At 52.7% G+C, this 26,461-nt stretch overlaps 8 protein-coding genes across 8 annotated transcripts; 4 read left to right on the top strand and 4 right to left on the bottom strand.

Annotated features, from left to right (window-relative positions):
- Positions 1 to 1,377: 1,377 nt before the first annotated feature.
- BDP81DRAFT_469766 (uncharacterized protein) lies at positions 1,378 to 3,752 on the bottom strand. Its single transcript, XM_060594531.1, has 3 exons — positions 3,251 to 3,752; positions 2,390 to 3,182; positions 1,378 to 2,294 (listed from the first exon to the last, which is right to left on the bottom strand). Exons 1-3 carry the CDS (start codon positions 3,731 to 3,733, stop codon positions 1,582 to 1,584), a joined length of 1,989 nt encoding a protein of 662 aa, XP_060448357.1. The 5' UTR covers positions 3,734 to 3,752; the 3' UTR covers positions 1,378 to 1,581.
- A 3,496-nt stretch (positions 3,753 to 7,248) lies between these two features.
- Positions 7,249 to 9,379, top strand: BDP81DRAFT_344072 (alpha amylase). Its single transcript, XM_060586067.1, has one exon. The coding sequence runs from the start codon at positions 7,565 to 7,567 to the stop codon at positions 9,143 to 9,145; it is 1,581 nt and encodes a 526-aa protein (XP_060448356.1). The 5' UTR covers positions 7,249 to 7,564; the 3' UTR covers positions 9,146 to 9,379.
- A 1,167-nt stretch (positions 9,380 to 10,546) lies between these two features.
- Positions 10,547 to 11,753, bottom strand: BDP81DRAFT_313621 (uncharacterized protein; the record flags this gene model as incomplete). Its single annotated transcript, XM_060583911.1, has 3 exons — positions 10,547 to 10,766; positions 10,829 to 10,908; positions 10,962 to 11,753. 3 exons carry the CDS (start codon positions 11,751 to 11,753, stop codon positions 10,547 to 10,549), a joined length of 1,092 nt encoding a protein of 363 aa, XP_060448355.1.
- Positions 11,754 to 13,302: 1,549 nt separating this feature from the next.
- Positions 13,303 to 15,458, top strand: BDP81DRAFT_183009 (mitochondrial branched-chain alpha-ketoacid dehydrogenase kinase-domain-containing protein). The gene is made up of 4 exons (XM_060582302.1): positions 13,303 to 13,784; positions 13,950 to 14,098; positions 14,169 to 15,154; positions 15,216 to 15,458. Exons 1-4 carry the CDS (start codon positions 13,670 to 13,672, stop codon positions 15,277 to 15,279), a joined length of 1,314 nt encoding a protein of 437 aa, XP_060448354.1. The 5' UTR covers positions 13,303 to 13,669; the 3' UTR covers positions 15,280 to 15,458.
- Positions 15,459 to 16,063: 605 nt separating this feature from the next.
- On the bottom strand, positions 16,064 to 17,426 carry BDP81DRAFT_391810 (uncharacterized protein; the record flags this gene model as incomplete). Its single annotated transcript, XM_060587594.1, has 6 exons — positions 16,064 to 16,189; positions 16,245 to 16,715; positions 16,768 to 16,932; positions 16,986 to 17,220; positions 17,289 to 17,333; positions 17,395 to 17,426. The coding sequence occupies 6 exons, from the start codon at positions 17,424 to 17,426 to the stop codon at positions 16,064 to 16,066; spliced, it is 1,074 nt and encodes a 357-aa protein (XP_060448353.1).
- Positions 17,427 to 18,398: 972 nt separating this feature from the next.
- Positions 18,399 to 18,750, top strand: BDP81DRAFT_512826 (uncharacterized protein; the record flags this gene model as incomplete). Its single annotated transcript, XM_060595806.1, has 1 exon — positions 18,399 to 18,750. A coding segment is annotated over one exon (258 nt), but the record flags the coding sequence as incomplete, so codon positions are not given.
- Positions 18,751 to 21,617: 2,867 nt separating this feature from the next.
- On the top strand, positions 21,618 to 22,364 carry BDP81DRAFT_421772 (uncharacterized protein). The gene has a single exon (XM_060589938.1). The coding sequence runs from the start codon at positions 21,770 to 21,772 to the stop codon at positions 22,286 to 22,288; it is 519 nt and encodes a 172-aa protein (XP_060448351.1). The 5' UTR covers positions 21,618 to 21,769; the 3' UTR covers positions 22,289 to 22,364.
- Positions 22,365 to 22,691: 327 nt separating this feature from the next.
- BDP81DRAFT_459127 (amidophosphoribosyltransferase) lies at positions 22,692 to 24,622 on the bottom strand (the record flags this gene model as incomplete). Its single annotated transcript, XM_060593506.1, has 5 exons — positions 22,692 to 22,725; positions 22,787 to 23,642; positions 23,696 to 24,223; positions 24,285 to 24,433; positions 24,489 to 24,622. The coding sequence occupies 5 exons, from the start codon at positions 24,620 to 24,622 to the stop codon at positions 22,692 to 22,694; spliced, it is 1,701 nt and encodes a 566-aa protein (XP_060448350.1).
- Positions 24,623 to 26,461: the final 1,839 nt, after the last annotated feature.

Raw genomic sequence — 26,461 nt, 5'->3', positions numbered from 1 at the left:
CGTACGACGCGTCCCTGAATTGAAAATGCGGTTTCAACGTCGAATCGACTATCAGAGGGCCTTAGCTGAGGATCCTACGATTATACAAGGCTGGTTTGCACTTGTGCGAAACACAATTGCAAAGTATGGGATACAGGATAACGATATCTATAATTTTGACGAGACTGGTTTCCTGATGGGAATGCTATCGCACGCAAAGGTTGTTACGACTTCTGACCGTAAGGGAAGGCCTCGTACGAAACAGCCTGGCAATCGAGAATGGGTTTCTGTCATTCAGGGTGTATGTGCGGATGGCTGGGCGCTGCCTCCGTACGTCATCGTAAAGGGCAAATATCACCTCCTCTCGTGGTATAGTAATGGCCAATTTCCAGCCACATGGCGTATCCATCCAAGCGAAAATGGATGGACGACAAATGATATTGGCCTAGATTGGCTAAAGCACTTTAATCAGTGTACAAGGACTCGTACGAAGGGCTCTTATCGCCTCTTGATCCTTGATGGCCATAATAGCCATAAATCGACTGACTTTGACGAATACTGCAAGGAACAAAACATTATTGCTCTTTGTATGCCTCCCCATTCATCACACGAGCTTCAGCCTCTTGATGTTGGGTGCTTTAGCCCGTTAAAGTACTCGTACGGCAAGGAAATCGAGAAGATGATGCGGATACAGATTTCCCATATTACAAAGGATGACTTCTTTCCTGCCTTTAAAGCAGCATTCTTTACTTCCATGGGCGAAAATAACGTACGAGCTGGTTTTAGGCAGGCAGGCCTTGTACCTTTTAACCCTGAAGTGGTTATTTCTCGCTTGGATTTCAAGCCAAAGACGCCAACACCATCAAACTCACGGCCAAGCAGCCAAGGCTCCTGGGACCCAAGGACACCAATTACAGCACTAGAGGGCGTACGAAGTGCTACCTCCCTTAAAAGGAAGATCCAAGCACGTCAAGGTAGCTCACCAACACCAATGTACGAAGTAATTGACTTCCAGGCCAGAGGTATTAGCAAGTTAGCCCATAGGCTTGCTATTATTGAGGCTGAGAACCGTAAGCTTCGTACGGGGATAGAGGTACTAAGTAAGCGCCGGAGGGCAAAAAAGACCCGGCTACGTCTTGGAGGGTCACTTAATAGTGCTGAAGCAGAGGCACTACAAGTAGAGAAGGGTGGTGTTAATGCTGGAGGAGAGAATAACCCTCAGAAGGAGGGTCGTACGGAAGGTGCTGAACCACGCGCGCGACGATGTGGTAATTGCGGGAAGCCTGGACATAACGCACGAACCTGTGAAGTGGTTTGGGATAGTAATGAGGAAGAGGGTGATATATAGTTTTAATTGATTTCGTACGTTGTGGCTAAGTTAACTTATACATAAGGTAGAAAGGTTTGAGAGAGTGCGTCGCTCGCTATGATGCGTCGCTCGCTATGCAGGTACGTTATACTTAAAAAATAGAGAGCGGTATCATCACTCATTACTATACAGCGGCTATCTCTTTCTGGACCCCTTGAACAATTACCCGCTGCTCTGGCTGAACAGCAGCAAGACTTGTCTCCGATGGTCAAATACACTTCTGACAAAACTCTTTAAATACGGGCAGTCGGGTTATGCTGCTTCTCCTGCTTAAATGAATCTTGGTGATAATCGATCCCTCCAGCATGCGGCACAGCAGGCGGGCTGATATCCTGCCTAAAGATGTACCTTTTCCAAAAGTAGAAGAACTGCGCGAGTCCGTACCGCGCAAAGGTCCGCAGAGGAACGCTGAACACGGCGTCCAGCTCCTCGAGGGTCTTTTCCTTTGTCTCCGGGAGAAAGAACAACACCAGGAAGAAGCCAACGATGTTCCAGCCACCATACCACCCAAAGGCGCCCGTCGGTGTGAAGGCCTTCTGGAGAGAGGGCCAAGTTACAGCGAGGATGAAATTAAAGAACCATGTCGTGGCCGTTGCCAGGGACATGCCAATGGGACGGATGTACAGCGGGTAGGCCTCGGCTGAGTAGGTGAAAGGAACTGGTCCCTCGCCAGGAGAGTAGACCATGCCGAAAAGATAGATACCCAGGGCGATGCAGGCAATCTTGGCGGGATTTGTAGGTATATAGAACGAGAAGCCAGTGAAGAACAGACAGATCGCCATCAACGGGAAAGTCGTCAGGAGCAAGTTACGCCGTCCGAAAGTGTCAATCGTATAGAAGGCCGGAAGAGCAAAGAGCCAATTTATGATGCCAAAGCCAAGAGATGCCGATAGGGCGCTCACTTCTGTGAATTTAGCAGCCAGGAAAATCTCGGAGCTGTAGTAGGCTGTTCGGAGTCAGCAAAGTATTCCAAGCACCTTCGCTGATGTCCTCGTTCATGGCATACGGCTAGCAGATAAGACATCGTTATAGAGCACTTACCAATAATGTTCACGCCACACAATTGTTGAAAAATCATGCAGATTTCCGAGGCAATCATGGCGTTCCTGTTCCTTCTGACGGTGAAGAACTCTTTCAAACGGTTCTGTTTACCGATGCCTTGAGTCCCCTTCTCAGCTTGAAGGAGGGCGTTGGCGTAGAAGAGGTCGCGAGCCGCCTGCACCTTCTTGAAGCGCAGCTGGCACATGGACTTGTAAGCGTCGAAGTGGCGGTTCTTAGTGAGGCACCATCTGGGGGATTCAGGGCACATGTAGCAACATGCGCAGACAAGGACAGCAGGCAGCATGGCGCTGCCCATCATCAGCCTCCAGTTGAGGCCGACAATACCGCCCTTGTCAGGCACGTAGTAGAATGCCAAGTCGGCAACGTAACCCATCATGATGCCAAAAGCCGTCCATAGCTGCCACTGCATAACGAGAGCGCCACGCAGGCGAGGCGGCGCACATTCGGCGGCGAAGATGGGGGTGGTGGCAGACTTGGGGCCGATGCCAAAGCCAAGGAAGAAGCGAGCGATGAACATGTGCCACCAAGTGTTGGTGAAAGCCTGCCAAAAGCAGGCCAGGGCAGAGATGAGACAAGAAATGAAGACAGTGCCACGGCGGCCGAAATGTTTGTTCATGGGCTCTGTAAGCCAGCAACCGATGACGGCACAGCAGAGATAGGGAGCAGAGTTTGTCAGGCCAAGGAGCCAGGTGTCTCGCTCAGTTTCTCCTCCGATGCCGAACTGCTTTTTGTAGAAAGACTGGGCGCCATTGACAACGGTCTCGTCCATACCCTGGACGACGGCGCAGAATGAACAAACTTGGGGAGGGTCAGTCTCTGCACGTGAAGAGGAAATCGTACACAGAGAGAGGCTGGAGGGGTATGTAGAAGAAAAGACAAGGAAAAGGTGAAAATAGGAAAAAGAGTAAAGAGACTGGAAGACCGACTGGCAACAACACCATAGAGCATCTTCGGGTTCCGCCACTTGTGAGTAGCCTCGCCGTCAAGCACTGCGCGTTCATCCGCAGTGATCTCGGTCATGCTGTCGTACTTGTTCATATTGCCGGCGATCATGGCGCCAAGGCGAAAAGCTCGAATGTCTTCTTCGTCGGTGATACCATGTTCTCGACAGTAGTCCTCGCCTTTTTGACTCAACTGTTCGGGTGTAAAGCCAGCAAGAGGGTTCTCCAGCTTGCGGGAAGCCTCTAGGCGCTTTCTCTCTTCCTCATCCACCGCTGTGGCCTCGGACTGCCGTCCCGGGTGGTCCATGTGAGCATACTCGGTCTCGGCATGGTCTGACGATGACTGGTCGCCAATCTTTTCTCGCTTCGGATCCGAAGCCATATTGATGGCGACGACAATTGAGCCTCAGCCTGGTAGGGAAGATAGTTGTATGCCGGTACGTTTGGGGGATGGAGCCAAGTGAAGTCGGAACACCGCCACGAGGGAGAAACTTCCTGGCAAAGGGGTGCAGATTAGAGACTGTAGGAGAAATAGGTGGATGGGTTTGAATCCCAAGACAGCCAAGGTAGCCTCCCGGCTTGGACAGCTTAGCTCCTTATGTATCCAGACACTCGCCAAGAACTGAACATTGAAGATAGCTGTGTACAACGACGTAATCGGAGACTTCTCCGTCGAGCTTCACCTCCAACGACACCGAGAAGGTGGAAAGCTAGAGCGGTCGCATCTGTGGATTGAATGGAGTGCGGGGGAGAAACCCGCAGGATTTGGAAAAATGCTAGGACAATAGGAAATGGAACCGGAGCCGCAGATCGACAAGTTCGTTTGCACTTACCGACAGGCGTTGGAGGATCTTGAACGACGTCATGACGCTTCCCACGTCTGCGCTTGCAGACGGTGTGACGGGGGTGATAGCTTCATATTCGTAGAAGGGGTTGTGTTGGTGCAGGGAGCGAGAGGAGGCCGGTGCTTGTAAGGTAGGGTGCGGAGAGAGAAATCTCAGTTGAATGTAGATCTTTTGTTTGATTTCGAGTGGTGGCCAGGTCGTGCCAGGTAGGAAGGATTCGAAACCTGGGTGTGAAGAGACAAGTTAGCACGCGTTCCCTCGGTCGTAAATTATTGCTGGAGGGTTTGCTCGAATGTGAAGAGGGTGGGGTCGACCTCAGATCGGTCAAAGATGACAGGTTGTGTTGGAGACCGCCGGCAGGTTGGTCTGCTTTCGCGCGAAGTTTGTGGTGAGAAGAATGAGAGAAGGTGCTTGGGATGACGTTGAATCTGCAGAAGTAAAATGGTTCTGCCGTAGTTCGCTAGGTAGGAAGGAGGGAAAGTGTGCCCCTGTCAAGTAAACTAGTGCGGAAAGAACGCCTGGGTGTCCCTGCCTGTGATGTGATGTGATGTGATGTGAGATGGAGGTGAGGTGAACTCGGAGCTTGCGCCTGCCTTGATTAGATCTCGAATTTTGGCATCACGTGCCTGAGGTGCCGTTCTGCTCCTTCCCCGACCGCCAAGCAGTCGGGACATCGCCCAGTAAAGTCAAGATTCAGTGCCTGGGACCTAATGCTGTGCCCAGAAAGCGCTAAGCGATCCTGCCACGGCTGGATTTGTGCCGCATTTCTTGGCCGTCGATGGTCCTATTGACATCATTCCTCAGGTCTCACCACATCTTGTGCGATGCATCCGCGAGTGAGATGTCAGCTTGTTATCGCTTCGGCGGTTTCCTTTGTATCCGGAGTATCTCCGCGATGCGCACCTTCGTCTTCCCATCAATGTTATGAAGACATGTAGTCGAATTCGTTTCTCACGTGGAAGGAGCTTGCGTGCTTGCCTTAGTAAGGTAAGGTAGGTACGCTTTTTAAGGTTGAGACTAGACATGCCGCAGTGCCCATTAAAAAAGGTTGAGGGGACCCGTTCAAACTTCAACGGCGGCGCCGTTGGGTCCATCTGAAAATCAATGCGCGTACGCTGTACTCTGCATGACAACCGCAGCACGAATGGAAAGAAAACAGTGCAAAATTACCCTGTATCATGTGGCGGACTGCTATGCGGCCACAAGCACATCGCGTCGTTCTGTGTGCTAGAAGACATGTGCCGTCTCGCAAACTTACGTCATACCACAAGGGCCGCCTAAAGAGGTTGCATCTGCAGTGGGTTCTCCACCCCGTGCTCACCTGCTTACTGTGTATCCGTAGGTGCCTCATGGGACATCTCATCACTTTCTGTCGTCATTTGTGTCTTCATTTCCATAACGTATACCTACCTAGGTGCACAAATCTTGAGAACCTGGTCTTTCTTCGGTTCTCCGGGGAAAGAGGCGGGCCGTTGGCACCGAACATGCTGGGCAGCGAGCACTGATCCATCTGTCCGCTGCTTCAATAGCCGAAAAGGCGATGACTGTGTCTACCTTAACTTGAAGGCCGCATCTTACGAGGATATACGAGGATAGAGAGTTCCAAGGCTTTTCTTGAACCAGTAAGCACCGGGAGAAGTCGATTGCACCTGCGAACGCATGTGCCGCTGCCAACATTCGGCTTTGACCCAAGCTTTCCGCAAAATCTTTCTTCCATTTTCAAATCTCGTCAATTGTCCGAGAATGACAGCGATACAGCTCAGTCGACCAATTCAAATCAACGAAAAGTCAATTACGTTGAATTGTAAAAGTATGTCGCTGCAATACGAAGACGATCAGCAGTCCGTTACTAAAAGGAATTGGGAAATAGCCCACGTGAGGAAATGGATGAGAATGAGCTGATTCATGGAAGGGGGGTTTCTTCGTCCAAAGAGCTCTCACCTTCAGGCTTCTTCGACAGCATGATATTGATAAACATATCTGTATCTGTAGTTAATCTCTACAACATCGCGATACTACGTTGGCTCGATGTTGAAGTCTCCATTGTCCACTCAAAGAAGAAGGTAAGGTGCTGTGAACCAAACACCTTCGGAAGTCGCGCTAGTCTGCCCCACCCGTTCACCGAATTGAGCACTTAGGTACCCACCTCAGGAGCTATCCGCACTTAAGAGATTCAATCCGCCGGTTGGTTCCTCTTCGTTGAATCTGAGTCGAGCTCAAGCTCGAGCTCGCAGCCTCACGGAAGACCCCGTTGCTCCTGCGTCGGAACGTGGGAACATCACAAGTGACAAACACGCTCACACCGATGGACTAAACCCAAACAGGACCAGGAACAAAAGCTCCAGCACTGCAGAGCTGCAGAAGGGGTAACTTCTACACTCTCCCAAACGCAAGCTCACCGATTAGGAAAAGCCGGGAATCCATTCGCTCATTCACGCCGGAAGAGCCAACGCAATCAATCAGAAAAGCACTCTATAGGAGAGTGGAATATTGACCGATCGGGATTAAAGTGGAGAAGAGCCCCGGTCGCCGGAAACTATCCGACTTGGAGCTTTGCCGTTTTCGAGCCGACTCGGACGGGAGCCGGGGTTGACTGTCTAATGTAGATTGTGTTAGCGCCCAAAACACCCTGTTCAGGATGCGCAAAAAAGGAGCCTTTTTCTTCACCACCGCTTTCCTCTTGGGACTCTGATATCCTCCTCCAAGGAGCCTTGTTGTCCCCCTTCTCTCGTATTTCCGACTTTTTGCCTCGCTTAAATCCTTCTTCCCACTAAAGATGGGTTTCGCAGTATCCGAACAGTCGATGGATGCTACGTCTAGGACTCTAGACCTCCATCCACCGCATGGGTAGGGACGATAGTGGATCTACAGATGGGGACGCCGGCCGGGATCTGATTCAAAAGGGACAGCGTGAGCTCACCTCAATCGGCTGGGACCACTCGATCTGGCAAAATGTTCGTATTCTGCCAATAGCACAGCCCTTTTGGCAGGGGCAATTTGGACGGGGTTCGCGAACGAGGCCCTCGTCAAAGGTTCGGGAGAAGTGGTATGTGGGCGTAAACCGCTCATGGTCTTTGTTGGTGCGAAGATGCAATATATGCTGTTCAGCCGCTGTCTTTGCACTTGAGCTTAGTCCTTTCTCTTCCTCCTCCCTCTTTCCTCCTATCCCTCTCTCTCTGTAGGTGCCGCAGTTGAAGCCGAAGTAATCACTCGTTCTGCTTTGTGCTGTTGTCATGCGTTTGATCCCTGCTGGGCATTATACTCCAATCGTTCACCAATCGACTCTCTTTACATCGTATATTCTCTTGCTGTTCCTTCTTTTGGGTACTATATCCTAATACCTTAATCTTCTCCTCAAATAAACAACCATGCGCTCCTTCGCAACAACACTCTCTTTGCTGGCCGTCGGGGCTCTCCAGGGCGTATCCGCCTTGGACGCCGCCGGATGGAGAAACCAGAGCATCTACCAGATCATCACCGACCGCTTCGCCACCTCTGACGGCTCGACCCCGGTATGCGATATCACTCCGGGCCTGTACTGCGGCGGCACCTGGAAGGGTATCACCAGCAAGTTGGACTACATCCAGAACATGGGTGCCACCGCCATCTGGATCTCCCCCGTCGTGAAGAACGTCGAGGGCAACGTTGGCGGCAACGGAGAGGGCTACCACGGCTTCTGGACCGAGGACCTCTACTCCATTAACCCGCACTTTGGCACAGAGGCCGACCTCTTGGAGCTCTCCGCCGCCCTTCATGCCCGCGGCATGTACCTCATGGTCGACGTCGCTCCCAACCACTCTGGTCTGAACGACTCCCCCGGCAACTACACAAAGTACACGCCCTTCAACAAGCCCGAGTACTACCACAATGAGTGCGCCATCAACTGGAACAACCTCCAGTCCGAGCAGCTCTGCTGGCTCGAGGGTCTGCCCGACCTCCGTACCGAGGACGACTTTGTCCGCAAGATCTACGCCGAGTGGATCAAGGACCTCGTCACAAAGTACTCCATCGACGGCCTCCGCGTCGACACCGCCCTCGAGATCGAGCCCGAGTTCTTCACCGAGGGCGGCTTCCGCGAGGCCGCCGGCGTCTTCCTCCTCGCCGAGGTCAGCCACTCCTCCCTGACCCTGCTCGCCCCTTACCAAAACTACCTCGACGGCATCATGGACTACAGCAGCTACCACCTCTTCGCCACCGTCTTCTCCACCCTCGAGGGCGACATGGACGGCGTCTACGAGAGCGCCAACATCATGGCCGGCATGTCCTCCATCGACCCCTCCGTCTGGGGCTCCTTCGTCGAGAACCAGGACCAGCCCCGCTTCCCCTACCTCAACGGCGACATCGCCCTCGCCAAGAACATGTACGCCCTCACCATGCTTCGCGACGGTATCCCCATCGTCTACTACGGCCAGGAGCAGCACTTCAACGGCGGTCCCAACCCCAACAATCGCGAGGTCTTCTGGACGGGCGGCTACGACGACAAGGCGGAGCTCTACGGCTGGATCCAGCAGACCAACAAGATCCGCGTCCACGCCGCGACCGCCAACGCCGACTTCCTCACAAAGGAGCGCATCCGCGCCGTCTTCTCCTACAGCAGCACCGACAGCAGCCGCGTCATCGGCTTCCGCAAGGGCCAGCTCTTCTCCATGTACACCAACGGCGGCTCCGCCGCCAACAACGGCGTCATGTTCTCAATTGCGCGCAACGTCCACGGCTTCGCCATCGGTGCCGAGGTCGTCGACGTCTTGAACTGCGAGTCCTTTACTGTCGCCTCCAAGGGCCGTCTGTGGGCGCAGATGCCCGCCGGTGGCCTGCCGCGCGTGTTCCTGCCCAAGGAGCAGACCGAGGGGCTTTGTAACGATGTCAAGGCGCCTGTTGCGGATGCCACTGTCAAGGTTGGTGTTGACAAGAACACTGGCTACAGCAGACGGGCGGTGATGCTGAACTAAATGTATTGTGTGCTGGGAGTGCGTGCGAATGTGTAGTAGACTTGAAGCGGTATGGAACAGGCCTGATCATCAGGCTGTTATGTGAACCTGATGATCGTGCTTCATGTAGATGACCCCTGAATGTAGAGCGTTGTCTGCGTAATAATTAATAGTAATACGAAGCCATCTGGTTTGATCGTGCTGCCTTGCCCGTAGTGACAATAAGCATCGTGCTACTCAGTCTCTGGGTAGCTCTTGGCCGGGCTGGCTTCGACTTCTGATGCCACCCACTCGAATGTAAAGCGAGCCGCATGTCGTTTAAAAAAGGGTAAACAAGCGTGACGAGTAAGCAAGGAGCGGCGGACAGGGTATGTCAACAGACGGGCCAAAGCTCCTGGTGGGTCCTGTCATCGGCCGTTCGGGGACTGAGGTGGGATGGACTTGCCTTCCCACGAGTAGCATCATGAGAAGGGGACGTGCCTGCCCGCCTGCCCGCCTGTCCGCCTGCCCGCCTTGGTGGAAGGAGCAGGCGGGTGCTGACCGTACCTTCCACACCTGTCGCGAGAGAAGCCTAAGGTATATACCCCCCCCTCAAGTCCAATTTCGTCACCAACGGCAGCAGGCGCCTCACAGGCTTGTGAGGTCAGGTCAAACTGCCGTTTGGCGGGATGGTCACGGGCGAGCCTATCCAACTGGCTTAGCCTTCGCCAGGTTACGACTCTGGTTCGAATCCCAGCATGAGCACCCAGAGATGTAGCCACACCGGTGGTGAACTCTTTTTGGTTCATGTGTTTTGAACCTTTTGACGTTACCTTTATATACCTTGAGATAGTCTACGTGCCTCATCAAGACCAAAACCACTTATGACAGCTCTAACGACATGCCTTGCTTGCCCTGGGAGACGTTCACAACCAATCAGTCTTGGTATCTTGATAGACCAACGAATGAGACCCTACCTTTTTTGTCTGGTTCACAAGCCCTGCTACTTAACACTATCCTTCTTGACGGGCGATGAGAATCTAGGTCTTCTTCTTCATCTTCCGCTCTGTACTAGATGGTCTCACTTGTGCAAACAGAGTAGAATCGTTTGGGCTTGAACTTCATAATTGGTCATGGAAAGATGTACTGAAAACTGGTCCCTTTCCTTTCTCATCCTCCTTCTCCTTTCCTCTCCCAACTGCCCAAAGGTAAAGCAAGAAACTGTATTCGTGACTTTTGGTGGTATCCGCTATGCTGTAGTAAAGGGACCTAAGAGGAAATGCGAGATTGCATGGACTGGGTATCCTGCTGTCTTTCCAAACACCATTGCTATGCTTCAGTCGTAACCGTACTTGATAACTTTTGTGGCTTCATCACTCGTTCAAATCTCTATAGTCATCACGCATAAAAGACGAAGGCTGTAAAACAAAGTCGAGGTAAGGGTCACCGCCGTAACGGCGTGCCCGCGGGTGTGCTGTAAGCGGAGCGGTCGTAGCTCTTATGCTTGGAGCGTTTTCGTTTCAGAGCGGTCCAGTCAGTCTTCCAGTTTTGAATGCTCTGGGCGAGGTCGTCGTCAATATCGGTTGGGCACTGCACTTCTATAGCCTTCAGGCCTAGGCGCAGGTAGCTGAGTTCTGAGTCGTTTTCTTGGAGTTCCTCTTCCCTGCGACGAGTCAGTATGAATGCCGTACAAATACACCTCAAGGGTACTGTTCCGAGACATACAAGCTTTGTACTCGACCTTGGAGGAAGATGATTCTTTGTGCTGCGCGTTCTGCGCGGGTCACGAGAAGTTGGTGGATGTGCTGTATTCTAGTCAGTGAACCCCTTCTCCGAGCTTGGTATTGTCATGTCTCACCTCGGATTCCTCTTGACGGGCCTTGAGGTTTGTGACGAGGGATTCTAGCTCATTGTTGAGCTTTGCTGCTTCGGATGCGATGCGGAAAGTATCAACCGCAGGCTTCTTTTCGACAGTAGGTTCGGGCGAGGGCGTATCTCTTCTGAATGAGCTGCGGAAGGACGGCGAGGTTTCTGAGAGGCCAGACCGGAACCATGACGGCGAAGGCGAAGTCCACAAGGACTCGTGCTCGACACTCCGAGCGTCCGCCGGCCAGTTCTTTGGCTTGCCCTGTGGTGTTGCTTGAGGCGGCTCTCCGGCTAAAACTGTATCGATCTCATCAAGCTTTCCGTGCATGGCGCTAACGTTGGTGTCAGGGACGTCTTCGCCCGCGAGGAGCTTTTGCGCCAAGTCATTGAGCCGCTGGATCAGACCGAGAGTATCTCGAGTATTTTCGGTGTTCTCATTCGTCTTCTCAGTCCCATGTGAATGGGTTGATGCAGTGAGATCATCCTCGGTCCATGAGCGCGCCAGGGGGCTCTTAGCCACCGGCGTTGAGAAATAGCCACCGGGCGTTGAAAATTGCTGGCGGGGAGTCGGTGAGAGAGGTGAGAAGCCCCGATAGCTCATCGGTGAGGGTAGAGAGGGCGTTGAGATTTGCGGTGAAGAGGCATGCGGCGTTACGGGGACCGATTTGCTCGTTTGACTTCTGGAACGGCGCAAGCGGCCCTTGCAGGGGCTGTTGTCGTCCTCATCGTCATTCAAATCGAGAAAACGTAGGCCCAGCCCCGAATCCGATCTGCCGTCCGACATTGCTGGTCATTGAAGTAATTATTTGGACAATGTTTAATAGGGCGGCGGCCGGCCAACCGAAAAACCGGGTCTTTGGCCTCCTATACAAATGGTCCCCGTGTGTATGTAGGTATTCCTCTCAGAGGTATGGGGAACGGAAAAGACGCGCGACAAGGCAAAGAACTGCCGGTTTGGGCTCGATTGCAATGCGACGAGTCGACTCTGCATGCACCGGATGAAAGCAGCACGGCGCGGCAAGCTAGTGGGAGGTAGTATTCCCGAAGACGATCCGAAAGGGCGGCTTCTGGTGCAAATGCCAAAGATTGGGGGATTTCGGGCGTCAGCTGCAGGAGAATCGGGCGCTGTTTGGTCAAAGAGGCCGACCAATTGGCGATGCGTCGAGTCTTGTCTTTGGCGCGTTCGACGCGTGAGGTGGCTTTAGGAGGCGTGGGAGGCTGGTGAAGGCTGGACGAGCGACTCTGGGGGCTTGAAGAATTGTGGTGCCTTGCATGTGACCACAGGGGTCAAGCTGGGACGGCGACAATAGGTGAACGCTGGAGACGGATTTACCTAGGGCCATTTTGCCAGAAGGGAAGGGCGCGACCGGGAAGTGATTGGGGTGCTGTTGTGGAGGTGCCCCTACCTTACCTATACCTCAGAGGCCTCGGTGCCGTACGAAGCAAGTGCTTCGCAACTTTGGCGGCCACGGGAGCTTCCTCAAGACCTTACGTCAGCATTCACCTCTCAGTGTGAGTGTGGGGGAAGTCGAGGCACGGGCCCAGCTTTCTCGGCTACGAGCAAGGGCAGACGCTGAACGAGAGCCCCTCCGCCGCGGTTGACTGTCGTCGCGTGCTGCAGAGTTGGAGAAGGAGATTGATAGTGACGGAAGTACACATCAAATGCCACGATCCGTTCCTTTCCGCCGCCCGTCACTCCGTCACATGCCCGACATATAATCGTGACTCTTCATTGGTATATACTTCCAAGTTGCCATTCGGTACGCCTGCTGGCTATTTGGTTATGTTTCTTTTTGTTTCATCTCCGTGGTTTAATGGTTCGGTCCTTTTCCCGTTATTCTGGAGCTTTCTATCTGAAGCATATCTTTGGATGACAGAGCAAAACTGCTCACTATCTGCGCCATACCCAATGTTTATTCTGGAGATATTACATGGCATCAATCAAGCCCACAATCACACGCTGTAGGAGAGCTTTAGGTACGCGTGACCATACTGTAGAGTAGGTGAGACAGAGTCGGGCAACGCACAGAGACTCTTGCCGTGATACCGTCGAAACAACACCTGGAATAGCCATTCTCAAACTAGCAAAGACTTGTTCGAATAAAGGACCTGAACAGACACACTCGCACCTCGGGCTAAACAATTGCGAACCGTTGTTACGGCCAGAACCGGCGGGAAACTCGCTCGAAGCGCACCTCTACGGTCGGCTATGTAAGCCGGGTCAAGGTACTTATCATGCTATCATCGAACCATGGGCCTAGGCAGTATGACGCCGACCGAGTCGGGGCAAGTACCTGCGTACCATTGCCGTCCGCCCAGAGCATCAGGAACTCTCCACTGAGGAGCCCTGGCCCGGCCTTGTTCCTGTCGCCCCCGGCAATCCCAAGCTCTCACCTTCTTGAGGTCCCAGTTCCTATTCCGTCTCCATTACCAGAAATAAACCTACACGAAACACCTCTCGCACGCTGCACGCGACCTCTCCTCACTCCCATTGACTATGCGGCAGTAGATCTGGCTTTTTATCTTCAACCTCGTCTCGCAATCCCTCGACCTCTCTTCCTCCGCATTTCGCCCGCTCGTGTCTGTTCCATGTTGCCCTGCGTCATACAGCCTCGGTAAAGGCCGCCCCAACTCGGTCACGCGGGGTTCGATTCGAATACCTCATTTCAACAGTAGATCACCAATTCAGAGCCGCCCAACATGTCGTGGAGGAAGACGGATAGGTTGATGGATACCATCAGGCATTACGCCAGTTTCCCGGCAACTGGCGTGAGCTTGAGGCAGATGGTCCAGTTTGGAGAGAAGCCCTCAGTCGGTTCGTCAACCCTTGGCAGCTCCCCTCCGTTCCCTAACGGCTTGCATTTGCCTCTCTTCTGCTCCGTTGCTTGCTCAGCCTACATGCGATAGCAATGCGCCAATTCCCACTTGACTAGCTTTTCGTTCAAGGTGCCATAGTGCTGACTGTCCATTTTGCTCTCAGGAACCCTCTTCCGTGCCTCACAATTCCTTGCCGAGGAGCTACCAATCCGCCTTGCCCATCGCGTACAAGAGCTCGACGAACTTCCAGATGGCCTCAACGATATGCCCTCCGTGAAGCGAGTGCAGGACTGGTACGCACAGTCATTCGAGGTACGTCAAGGCTCTTCTATCGCATAATGCATGACGGACATGACTCACTGACACTTATCCGTCCGCGCAGGAACTCACACAACTTCCCCGACCTGACTTGGACAAATCGACAAAAGAAAGGCTCTTGAGGCCTGCCAAATCATATGGTAAAGGCCCAATGCTCTCCGAGGCGACCCGAAACCCAAGCATCGAGGAAGGCCAATATGCATCTTTGCCGCAATCCAATGGAAACGGTTGGAGCAAGCAGAAGAACGTCGCCGCACGGAGATATTTTGCAATGGTGGACGACATCGGCGATTGGCCGCCCGAGCTGCGCTTGTACAACGAGCGGTTCGCCAAAGCCCTGCACGGCATCAAGAGGCGCCACGACGGAGTTGTCACCACTATGGCACAGGGCATCCTGGAGTACAAGCGCAAAAGACAGCGCATGCAGATTGATAACAACATCCAGTCATTCCTCGATCGGTTCTACATGTCGCGTATAGGAATCCGCATGCTCATCGGTCAGCACATTGCCTTGACAGACCAAAGCCATCACCGCGATCCCACATACGTCGGTATCATCTGTACCAAGACCAACGTTCAGGATCTCGCGCAAGAAGCCATTGAGAATGCGCGCTTTGTCTGCGAGGACCACTACGGACTTTTCGAAGCACCCAAGATCCAGCTCGTCTGCAATCCTAACCTGAACTTCATGTACGTTCCAGGGCATCTGTCGCATATGCTCTTTGAAACTCTCAAAAACTCTCTTCGCGCCGTTGTCGAAACGCACGGCCAGGATAAGCAGGAATTCCCTGTGACCAAGGTCATTGTTGCCGAGGGCAAGGAGGATATCACCATCAAAATCTCGGATGAGGGTGGTGGTATTCCCCGAAGCTCTATACCTCTCGTTTGGACATATATGTATACCACTGTGGATCGCACACCGAATCTGGACCCGGATTTTGATAAGAACGACTTCAAGGCGCCTATGGCCGGCTTTGGGTACGGATTGCCTATTTCACGACTTTACGCGCGATACTTTGGCGGTGACTTGAAACTTATCAGCATGGAAGGGTAAGTTGCGCGCCACGCCTCGGACTGATTTCACGCAACCTCAAGCTAATCCCTGATGTAGATATGGCACGGATGTTTACTTGCATCTCAATCGTCTGTCCAGCTCATCGGAACCTCTCCAATAGGGACCAGCAGTCATGAGGGACAGGAACGCTCGAGGATTGACGCTAGGGTTAAGGTATACACTGCACAAGAGGCTCAAGGATCGCGAGATCACGGAGCGTCGGCAGGTGGGAGACGCTCAGGAGATGATGAATCGGGGCGACACAGATCCTGGGTATTTCAAGCAAGACAACGACTTGTGATTAGCCTGTCTTGAAACAGGTCATTAATCGCTCCTTAATGTGCGGCGAGCGAGACCAAGTCGCAGAGCTGAACCCCTTCCCTCACTTGATCCACAGGGGCAAGGCGAAAAAGGTTAGGGGCATCTACGACAAGGTCAACGTCACGCAGTTGAGGGCGGGAGTACTATAAGCCAGCATCATGTTGGAATCTGGGATAGGATCATCTCCGCGCCCGTTGCGGCATGCGGAGGGACACATCGTTTTTTGTTTTCTTCTTTTGGGTATGGTTTGGGGGCATTTTCAAAAAGAATCACCCCGGCTGGACAGGAGCACGGGATTACACACACATTGGACAGGCCGCATCAGCAATGAGACTGGTTGGCGGTGGGCGTCTTGGGTTTCTTTTTGCTACATGCTCCTCTCGTTACACAGTTGAAATACACATGGCTGCATAGGGAACGTTATGCGTTGTGCAAAGTGAACTGATTATCAGGGTTGTGGAGGTTACCTGTGTACCTAAATAAAAAGAGCAAAACTTTTCCGTAACTGCCGTCCTATGACCCTATCCATCCCGAACCCCCGTCTTTCCCTTAAGCATCCTCATACTTGTCTGCCACCAAGGTCCCTACTCGTCGTCACTGTATTCATCATCGTCGCCGTAGGGAATAGGGTTGAACACTCTCGAGGGCTTGCCTTTCTGGAGCTCGCGGTGCTCCTTGTTGGTGAGCTGCTTTCTGTCGCCCTGACGATTCTATAGTCTTGTATTAGTCCAGTACTGGAAAATATAAAGTGATCCATGAACTTACACCGGGCCAGGGGCCGCTGGGAGCAACGCTGGAAGTAGTGAAGACGGTAGCGTTGGGTCCGCTCTCGGGGCGACCTCCCTCGTTGGCCTGGGTGCGGCTGGAAGTGGCCTTCATGGAGCTCGACATGGAAGAGCTGCCAGCCTGCGTAGTGGGCGTCTTTGTCTTGAGGTGCTTTTGGCCAGTCGAGTCGTAGGCATTGTAGTTGATGTCCAAGAAGGGGTTGTTGATGCGCGTAGCAGCTGTGTCGGTGGTACCCAAGATGGCCGAGGTAGCAGCAGAGGCAATGCTCTCACTATCCAGGAGGGAGACAGGGGCGTTGCGCCCACCGTTGAGGTAGTTGCGAGCCGCAAGGCCGAGCAGACCGCCAGCGTAAGACTGGCGAGTCTCAAGGCCGAGAGACTGAAAGCCCGTCTGGAGGTCATTCTCATCCATGGTGGTGATACCGTTGGTACCAGTGATGGGAGCCAGGGGCTAGGATAGCACATTAGTCTTATTCAAGTTGGCAATTGGTGCTCTTTCTCACCGTATCGACCTCACTATTGAAGTCAAAGATCTCAGAAGGATCGGTGGGGAGACGAGCATCGTATTCATCTGAGTCCTCAAGGAGGTCCTGCTGAGTGTTGGGACCGGCCCAGGGAGTGTAGCCAGGCTCCTGGGTATTGATCCAGTGCTGGCACGACTTGCAGATCTGTACACTAGGTATGAGCGCAAGTGGCAATGCTGTTTGTCTTGAGTACTTACGTTGACGCCATTAGTTCTGTTGTTCTTGGAGAACTGGTCCAGGGTCTTTATCTCATCACAAGGGCCTTCGCAAGGAATCTCATTGACGGGTTCACCCGAGTGGATTCTGCAGACCATGCCAGTGTTGGCACGGTTGACTCTGGCGTGGCGATCAAGCTTGTCCTGGACAAGCTTTTGCTGCTTCTTGGAGAAGCCGGACATCGGCTTCCACTCGCCGCCAATCTTGCAGCGATACCTATAAGTAAAAGTCAGCGTGATCAGACAATAATGAAATTGGCGTCCTTCTCATTTTACACAACTTACTTCTCGGCCATGTTCTGGCCAAGCTTCTGGCCAAGGTCCTGGGAACTGTGAAATCTTTGTCAGTGCCGTCGACCACGGTGAGATAATAATGCCGTAATTTACTTACCCTCTAGGGCCAGAGGAGTGGTAGGACGACATGGCTGTGGTCTCGGTTTCGGGTGGGACTTGTGTATGAAGAAGATCACCAAATTTCTTTGGCGTCGAAGGTGGGAAGTAGAGTGAAGGTCTTCTCGACTTGGAGGCACAGGCAATAAGTAGTGACTTTTGTGTGCCGGATGTGAATTATTCTGGAGAAGGATTGACGAAAGATGTGTGTGAGGGAAGGATTTTTTGTGAAGTCGGTGGGAATCTTCCGGAGGGTTGAGTGAGTGAGGGAGGGGTGACAAGTGGAAGGATGCAGAGGAAGAAAACCCGAATTGACAGCCTGCCCTTTAGGCAGCCAAGGGCGTCTGGAAAAGGGGCGTTGTTATTCCTCATCGTTCCTACCCTTTTCAAGGCAGGAATGAAGGTTGGGTATAAGGCAAGAACGATGGCCCGGGAGGGCACCTGAACAGGCACCCAGCCTAAAATTGAAGCATCGAGTGATTCATTCGGTTGACCAATCACTCCAAGAACACCATAGGATAATTTCACATTAGAGAGAGAGTTGGTATTTCTGTGAACTCATCTTTAATGGTTCATACTTAGATAGTACTCGCTGACTTTCTTTCTTCCTCATGTATACTTGCTAGACGATAAATACTATACGTCAAAGCCCAGTGTATCTGTAAGTTGCTTTTGTTACCTTCGCCTATATATCTAGCGAGGGACCTGATGCGTTCTTACTTCAGAAAAGACATCTACTTTCGCCTGCGACTTCTTGATCAGTAGCTACCCACCACAACATGGCGATGCCTTCAATTAATCGTTAGATTCAACAGGACACCCCGACTACTCGGCCTGTCAATTAGATGGTGTTGATGAGTAACGAACCATACGTATTTACCTATTTAAGAGTTAGAGTCAGCAAGCTTTCACCCAAATAAAGAACATTACTAGGTATCGGAAAGGGAACTTGAAGAACTAGTCTAATGGCTCTCTCAAAGCTCGGCCTTGCTACTACCACTATCTTCATTTATCAACATTAACCTTGTCATTTTCAGTATACTGCTCAACGGCTTCCTCTCTTCCAGAATCGTAGACTACTCTATAAACATAGGAGAAGCAGCTTATAAAGGAGTTACCACGATGCTGAATAGCGCAGGTGTAAAGCCAACCTGGAGCCGGTGCGTGGTGCACCCTCTCCGATATAATGGAACCTCCCATCACTCACAAGCACATACGACCACACCCATCGGAAAATTCGGGATCCCGTCCGCTCTCCCATAGACAAGCCGATGAGGGCCAGATTAGTAGTTGAGTCGGTGACGATCAGCGAATACCTGGTGTTGTATGTTTTTTTTTTGGTGGTTTTATGACCGGCTAAGACCGCTGCAGTCTTTTTCTGTGTCGTCAGCCACCATCCGGAGCCACCTCCGAAGAAAAAAACCTACCGGCGCTGTGGAACCCCGGCAGTCAGACGCATAAAGCTTGTACACTTCCGGCTCTCACAAAACGGCTTATGCAACAGTCACTTCATATGGGTCTTCTTCACATGGAGGGAGGACATTCCGTTCGGCACGATACTCTGTTGTCCGGTGAACGGCAGTGGATGCCCTCGTCTCCATCCGGAAATGTACACCGCTGCATCCGCTGTCTTACTCAACGTGGGGTCCCATTCGGTCGGTCTCTTCCATCGTTCACGGGGGGTCCTGAAGGAAAAGAAAAAAGGAAAGAGAAGAGAATTCCACAGCTTCCAGAAGCGGAATCGAATCTCCACGCCTGGCAGGGCGCTAGACTTTGCAGGGCATGGAGCTACTGCAACAGCGGCCTCTAATTCTCAGTTCAGGGCCTGTCTCAACGAAATTTCGAACGGTGACTTTTTTTTTTAACGCTTCACGAGATTCACAAGGGAAGGGGAGGGGAGGGGAGGGTGTGCTGGAGTACTCCGTACGTTCTGCTCATCTCGCGTGAAGCTTTCCAAGGGTCCAACAGGTGGCCCTACACTAAAACGAAACAGCCTTTTCTAACTACGGTAGAGGGATCGTCGAGGATTTCAATACATCTGCGTCGTTGCCACGGGCACCTTTCATATCGCGGCATCCGGACTGGGAAAAAGAGCTTCTGCCCGGCCACGCGGCGGCTCCGGATCGGCGGTTTCCCAACTTCGTGGGACGAGATGAACCGGATGCTTCCCAACCAGCCGCGGCGGCCCTCTCTCGTACCCTGGTCACACCAGCACCCTTCCAATGTCTGGGTGTGTCTCCAAGGGTGGTTGGTGGTCCAGTTGCAGCAGCAGTAATTAATGGAATCGCGCAAAAAGGATGGGAAATTTTCCGTTGCCCAGAGATGAGGATGATGAAAATGGAGCATCCTAACCAGCGAACCACAGGGCCCCGGGAGGATATGCAACAACGGAGATGCACAGCGTCAGAACTCTAGGTCCGCACAGGTGCATCCGCAGCACGACATCGTGATCTCCGCGCCCACCCCGAGTCAGCACAAGGATGAGTGAAGCGTGGCTTTCTGGGAAATAGATATCCATATATCCACCGATCACGACATCACGTTCTAATCAGTCACAAGTTGTTGCAAGACCCCGAAATTGGCACAACGCCATTGTCTCTGTGAGTCTCGTGTAGAAGCCAAGACCTAGCGAAACGAGAGTACCCGGCCTCCAGCGGCACTCCATTCGCTGGATGAAGAGTTAGAGACGGATCGCTAAAGCATCCTCCGTAATATGAGTTCTAGCGGCAGCGAAGTGCTGATAGACGGGACTGACATAGGCTGTCGGACAAGGCGGGACAGAGTAGCCCGAGAGGAGTAGGTATTCGCTTCGCAACGCAACCACGGATGAACTTGAGACGACATGGGGCCCGGGCAAGGAACCCGCGGCCCAGAGCTTCTGGAAGAAGTCTGTTGCGCGTCGCATTGTCTGCGTATCCGTACGGATAATGCAGTGCAGGTCCGGAGGTCTGTCTGCCTTGCCCTTTCCACGAGACAATTCGCACGTCCCTCCCCTTCCCTCCCCTCCCCTCCCCTCATGGACGGACGGGAACAGAGGGAATTCAGGATAGGGGGGTGTTAGTGGAAACACGGGCGACAGATTGTATCACCACGAAAATCCCACGAGGGGTCCCTGAAAATGGGTTAATGCTCTTCTTTTCGAGAAAGCGGAAAACCAATCCCATCCGGCCCCCTTGTCTGGCAATATTCAAGGCACATTAACGGCCCCCAAATAAAATCATTGAGAACGAACTCGGAACAAGAAACACTCTATGCGGAGCCAGAGCCCCGCGCTTGTGCGTGTGCTTGTGCACTGCAGAAAGAGGGAGGGAGGGGCATCATCCATCGTCCATCATCTCTGGTTCCATGCCTCGAAGTTGCCCATGATAATGCGGCCATGCGGTGCTTCCCAAGCCCAGCTGAGCATGGTTCTTGGTTCGATACCTTCTACTAAGAGACGCTGTGCCTCCCAATCCAGATTGGCCCGAATACTTGGGGGGTTGGAACGCCTGGGAAAGAAAGGAACCGGAAACCCGGCCATACCTTGGCCAAATTCATGCCCGTCAGCAAACGTCGGTGACATTGCAGCCGCACGGCTTGCATCCGCATGGGCTTAATCTGCCAGGCATAACTATTGACTATTGGCATTGCCCATTTGGCGGGGTTTGATGGCCCAAAAAATGCCAAAACGCAGCCGTCCCAAGAGACCGGCGGACGGCGCGGGCTTTGCATTCCTTGGGATCCTTTCCCCCTCCTCGTCCAAGGGTCCGACCCTGATGAGAAGCATAAAGCTGTGCAGCACTACATCCCCAGCGCTGCCACTGCGGCCGGCGATTGAAGGTGACCATGTCCATGTTTTTCCTTACCAGGCCGAAGCATACAGGTCACAGAGAAGCCCGGTCCGTAGTTGCGAATCCACCAAGAGACGATCCCCCCCCTCCTTCGTCTTCCTGCCTGATGGGTTCACCGGTGTGAAGTAACCATCAGGCTAAAAGTAACGAAAGACACCCTAAAGAAAGGCAAAAGGGTGCATCTAGCAGGCGAGAAAGGGGTCGTGGAGTCCGTACGATGGGGGCGCCATAGTGGAGAAATTGTCTAGCCTTAGTCAACGTGAAGATGTTGCCGCGGCGGCGGCAATGGCGCCACCTGGGGGGGCCACTGAGCCCGTACTCCGTACACTGAGTCAATAATTTACTCATACAGGCGCTCATCTTCTGGCAACTTCGCCCATGAGATTTACCTCATCTCACAATGCAGCCAGTGGGCGGGTTTGCCCAGCAGAGTTTTGGGCTTGGATGGGATTATTACGTCTGGGCTGGCACGGACGCTACCTAGGTATTACTGGGAATTGGGAATCTTGGGCACAAGGGCGATAACCCCACTAGCTGTCATTCCAAATGGACGCCGGTCGTCGAACCGCGGATGTGCCGGTTGGTCGTCCGGGCCCTGTTCTTCCCAAAGTTCGCACCAGGTCCCTGGTCATGTACCTTTTTTCCTTCCATCGTCTTTTTCTTCGCGAAGTTCACAGTGAGAGTTTCTCTCTCCATCTTTTTTTTATTCCCCCACTGATCAAGGGCCCTTGGTGGAAGAGATACAGGCACTGGGATGAGGGTTGGGATATGAGTCGCGACAGGCTCCGTGCGGAAGGCTACCTACCTGGAGGCTGGGAACCAGTCAGTCCGGCTTGTAACCTAACCACCTGTGGGCTGAACGGGAAGGGGAGGGAGAAACGCTCCGATCCATCAGTGAAGACGGTGGATCGTTTCACGGAATTTGGTCACCGTCTAACGCGGATGGAGAGAACTGACCGGTTGATGGAGCCCTCGGGCTCGGGCCTACGGATTAGTGTAGATGACACAAATGAAGCGACGTTGAGCCGTGATGATGATGTGCAAGAGCAGAGCCCATGCACTTAGCCGGGTTAACCACCCTAGTCAGTATTGATGCAGAGCCACCCTGTGCTTTGGCATATCCCCCCTGGACTTTTCATGCTACTACCGGATACATTCCAACGACCATCGAAGTCCGCCGAGCAATTGTGTGACTGGATGATCAATTCTCATGAATCGTTCTATGGCCTATGTGCAAAACGTTCGAAAAGAACCCTTCGTATGAATGACTATACCTCTCTCTCTCTTTAACCAGCCGAGTACCAAATGGAGTACCCAACTCCAAACCTGAGTGGGAAACCCTCAGAGATGAATGCAATGTAGCTTCAAAATGCCAATCCCTCCCCAACGCCTCTCCTGAATTTTTGATTTTCTGTATACCCCAGTCCCAGCCTTTCTCTGGATAGTTGCGTGAGCTTCTTTCTATCGTCTAGTTCTCCCCCTCATGAGCCGCGTTGTGGATGCTGCAAGCCATTCAGTCAGTCAACAATTCCCCCATATTGTAAGGACAAACAATGTACATACCCAATGTCCGCAGGGTTTCCCGGGGACTGCGGGTCAGCTCGTGTCCGGGCCGCCAAGCCATTGGTCTTGGCGACCTTAGCAGCAGGAGCATCCGTAGAGTCCGCGGTGCCGGTAAGCACGGGGCCGCTGCTGGCAACAAGCGCCTTACGCTTCCTGCCACTGTTGCGGGCATCGTCGAGCTGCTCTAGGTAGGCCTCGGAAACGGGGGTGACGTAGCAACCGCTAAAGACACCAACCTCGAAAGTCTGCGTCTTGGGGTCACGGGGAGACAGCTCGGCGCATGAGGCCACGAGATCCTCGACCGTCTGGTAGATGATGTCGTCGGCGCCGATTTGCTCGGCAATCTCGGCGTTGGTGCGTCCATGAGCGATGAGATCCTTTTGCGATGCCAAGTCGATACCGTGAACGTGGGGGTGGATGACCTCGGGTGAGCACGAGCTGAAGATGACCTTGCGAGCTCCAGCCTCGCGCGCCATAGTGACGATCTCCCGGCTGGTTGTACCGCGGACCACCGAATCATCCACAAGCAGCACGGTCTTGCCCTGGAACTCGGAATCGATGGTGCTCAGCTTGCGGCGAACGCTCTTCTGCCTCATCTGCTGTCCAGGCATGATGAAAGTTCTAAAGACATAGCGGTTCTTGACGAAGCCCATGGAATAGGGCTTCCTGAGGCGCTCTGCCAAGGCCGCGGCAGCCGTGTTGGAGGTCTCGGGGATAGGGATAACAACATCGATATCCTTGACAGCCTCCTTGCCCAGCCTTGCAATGATGTTGTCAGCCAACTTGATGCCCTGGCGGTTGCGAGACTCGTGGACACTGATTCCATCGATGACACTGTCAGGCCTCGCGAAGTACACTTGATAACGTTAGCAAGCTCCAGCAAATTTTCCCAGGGTTGTTCCCTCTTACCGTATTCAAAGATGTCAGGGCTGTAAGAAGCCGGCTCTTGAATCTGGTGGAAAACAGGAGGGCAGCCCTTCTTGAAGAGCACAGCCTGTCCAGGCAAGACATCAGTGATGTTCTTGAAGCCCAGCTGGCGCAGAGCGATCGACTCTGATGCAACCATGTAGTCGTAAGAGTCATCGTCAGGGCTAGTAGTCGACTTGCGAGAACCCCAGACCAAGGGACGGATGCCATCGGGGTCTCTAAACGCAACCACGCCGTATCCAGCAACCATGATGACACTAGCCCAGGCACCCTGGATACGCTTGTAGGTACGCTCAAGCGCACTGAACAGATCCGTCTCGTTGATACGCGCCTTTCCAGTCTCGTTAAGCTCGTTGGCAAAGACAGAGAGCATCAGCTCACTGTCACTGCTAGTGTTGATGTGCCTGTGGGCGTCCTTGTCCAGGAAGGCACGGAGCTCAGCCGCATTGGTGAGGTTGCCATTGTGCGATAGGCAGATTCCATAAGGGCTGTTGACATAAAACGGTTGAGCTGTGAGCTGTGTTAGCCTTTCAAGGGCCGTGAGATTTCACCAGCACAGCTTTGTTCTGACCTTCAGCGCGTCCACTGCTTCCCCAGGTAGGGTAGCGAAGGTGACCAATTCCCATCCATCCAGGCAAGTCAACGACCCTCTTGCCGTCCTTGAAGACGGTCGCTGCCATGCCGGAATCCTTGTTCATGAAGATTCGTCCTCCATAAGAACTGCTGGTGTCAGCACAAGCCTGTAATTCACTAGAGTTTGGTGAAGCTCCCTTACCTAGTCGCAATACCGCAGGCGTCTTGACCGCGGTGCTGAAGAAGGTACATGGCTTCGTGGATGTCCTGCGCTGCGTCGCAGTTGTCCTCATCCCGGTCATAATGACCCATGCAGATTCCAAGAATTCCACACATCTTGTCTTGCTCTTTGCAGTGTCTTGCCGTAGATCAGGGTTTCTCGAGGTCGATCCAATGCTTCCTTGTTCAAAGAAGCTTGGCAAAAGTTTGTGCAAAAGGGACCGACGTAGTTGTGGGTGTTGGTGTTCGAGATAGCTTCGGCCGTGGGTGGGTGGTGGCGGGGTATCCGATGGCGGGGTATTTTTTTTTTAGTTGGACAGGGTCCACGCCGTGTTTTCTTCGTGTTTCGGACGAGGAAAGAGAGAGTCGGAACGAGGCAACGACAGGATATCTTCGGGACTAAATAGTCCGGCCTCTTCGGGAGTGAGGGAATTGGCGCTCGTACTTCTACGAGGGAACGATGAGGCTCCAAGAAGGAAGAAAAATATTTTTTGACAGACGTCGTCGGCGAAAGGCAATTGGGGTAGGAGCAGAAAAAAATTCCTCCAACAGTCACAAACCTTCAGAAGGAATGAATAAATGGGGCCGATTATCGGTGCTCCCAACCATGCGGTAGGGTGCGGCAGGTTGTAGGTACCTACGCCCCGGATAAGGCTCCGTGTCAGCGTTCCCCGTGCTCCTTGAGGGCGCTCATCGGGTTCTTGTCGAACCCTTCTCTCCGCAGTAGTGGACCTCTTCGTTGGCTCCCGTGAACCGTTCCTCCGGTCAGCCTGCATCTTCAAGGTTGTGTGATTCCCCCCTCACACCGGTTCAACCGATGCATTCCGAAGGCCCGATATGGTTGCAGGCCGAAAAGGGTAGGTCCAGTGACGGTAGCCACGTGGTGCATGTGTTACTAGGCCTGAAGAGATAAGCTGGATGGCGACCCGCGAGGGTGCACCCCAATTCTGGCTGCATGCGTTGTAAGTTGATGGCTCATGAAAATTGATGGAGTTGATGAGAAGATACTGCCAGGGAAGTCAGGATCTACTTGAATGGGAGTCATGTTCAAGCTTTTCAGCTATCATGGTTGAAGCCATCAATATTATGAACGTCGATGGGAAGCAGTCATCAACACAGTCATCTTTCTACAACAGCATGCCTACCTTAAAAAGGCGTATATCGATCCAAAATACCAAGTAGGCACTTTGTTGTTTTATTTGAACTATGTTTACGTACGTGCGAGTCACCTGAAATACTATTCTGTATTTCCTCGATAACAAGGTACTTAGATGTATTTTGGGGGTGGGAGAGCATTTGAGTATGCCCAGAAATCACCGAGGATGCTAGCAATCCCTCGTGATGTCTGTTTCCCGTCAATGAGGTTGAGACTGCATAAGCCGCCCACCCTTCTTCCTGTTCCTTATCTTGCGTCAGAGACAGAGCCACAGGGAGACACAGGTGGTTACTGCTGTTTTGTTTGCTAGTTTCTTGAGTGGATTGCGGCTTTACAACCTTGGACCACTCTCCATAACTGGACATGACTGAAAGACTGAAATTGGTACCTACTTACATCGGCAAAGGCTCTCTACTCGCGGAAGAAAGAATTCTGTAAGTCGGTGACTGGGACATCCGTGACATATGCAGACATGTGGATTTCCTCAAGCCATCATCTCCCTGCAGAAAATCGGTATGACCTTCCAAGCAGCGGTGAGGACGGGCTCAGGTCAGAACACATTGCTATCTTGATGTCGTTGACGCCGCAATCAAAATTTCTCCTAGCATTGTAAAGTTAAAGCGTGTCATGTATTCCTTAGACCTAGGTAGATTCAAAGCCCTTAGAAGCCACCAACACTCAACCTATCAGCAGCAAACCATAGTGTCCATGTAAGACTGCGGGAGGTGAATCGTGATAGAGACCCGCAGTCTAGCAACCCTTTATCGGGGATAGATACTTAAGCAGAAACCGGTTATAGA

Source organism: Colletotrichum phormii (assembly GCF_030913505.1).
Source record: "Colletotrichum phormii strain CBS 102054 chromosome Unknown BDP81scaffold_5, whole genome shotgun sequence".
NCBI lineage: Eukaryota > Fungi > Ascomycota > Sordariomycetes > Glomerellales > Glomerellaceae > Colletotrichum > Colletotrichum phormii.
Note: the sequence above shows the minus strand (reverse complement) of the source record. Positions and strands in the feature narration are given on the sequence as shown.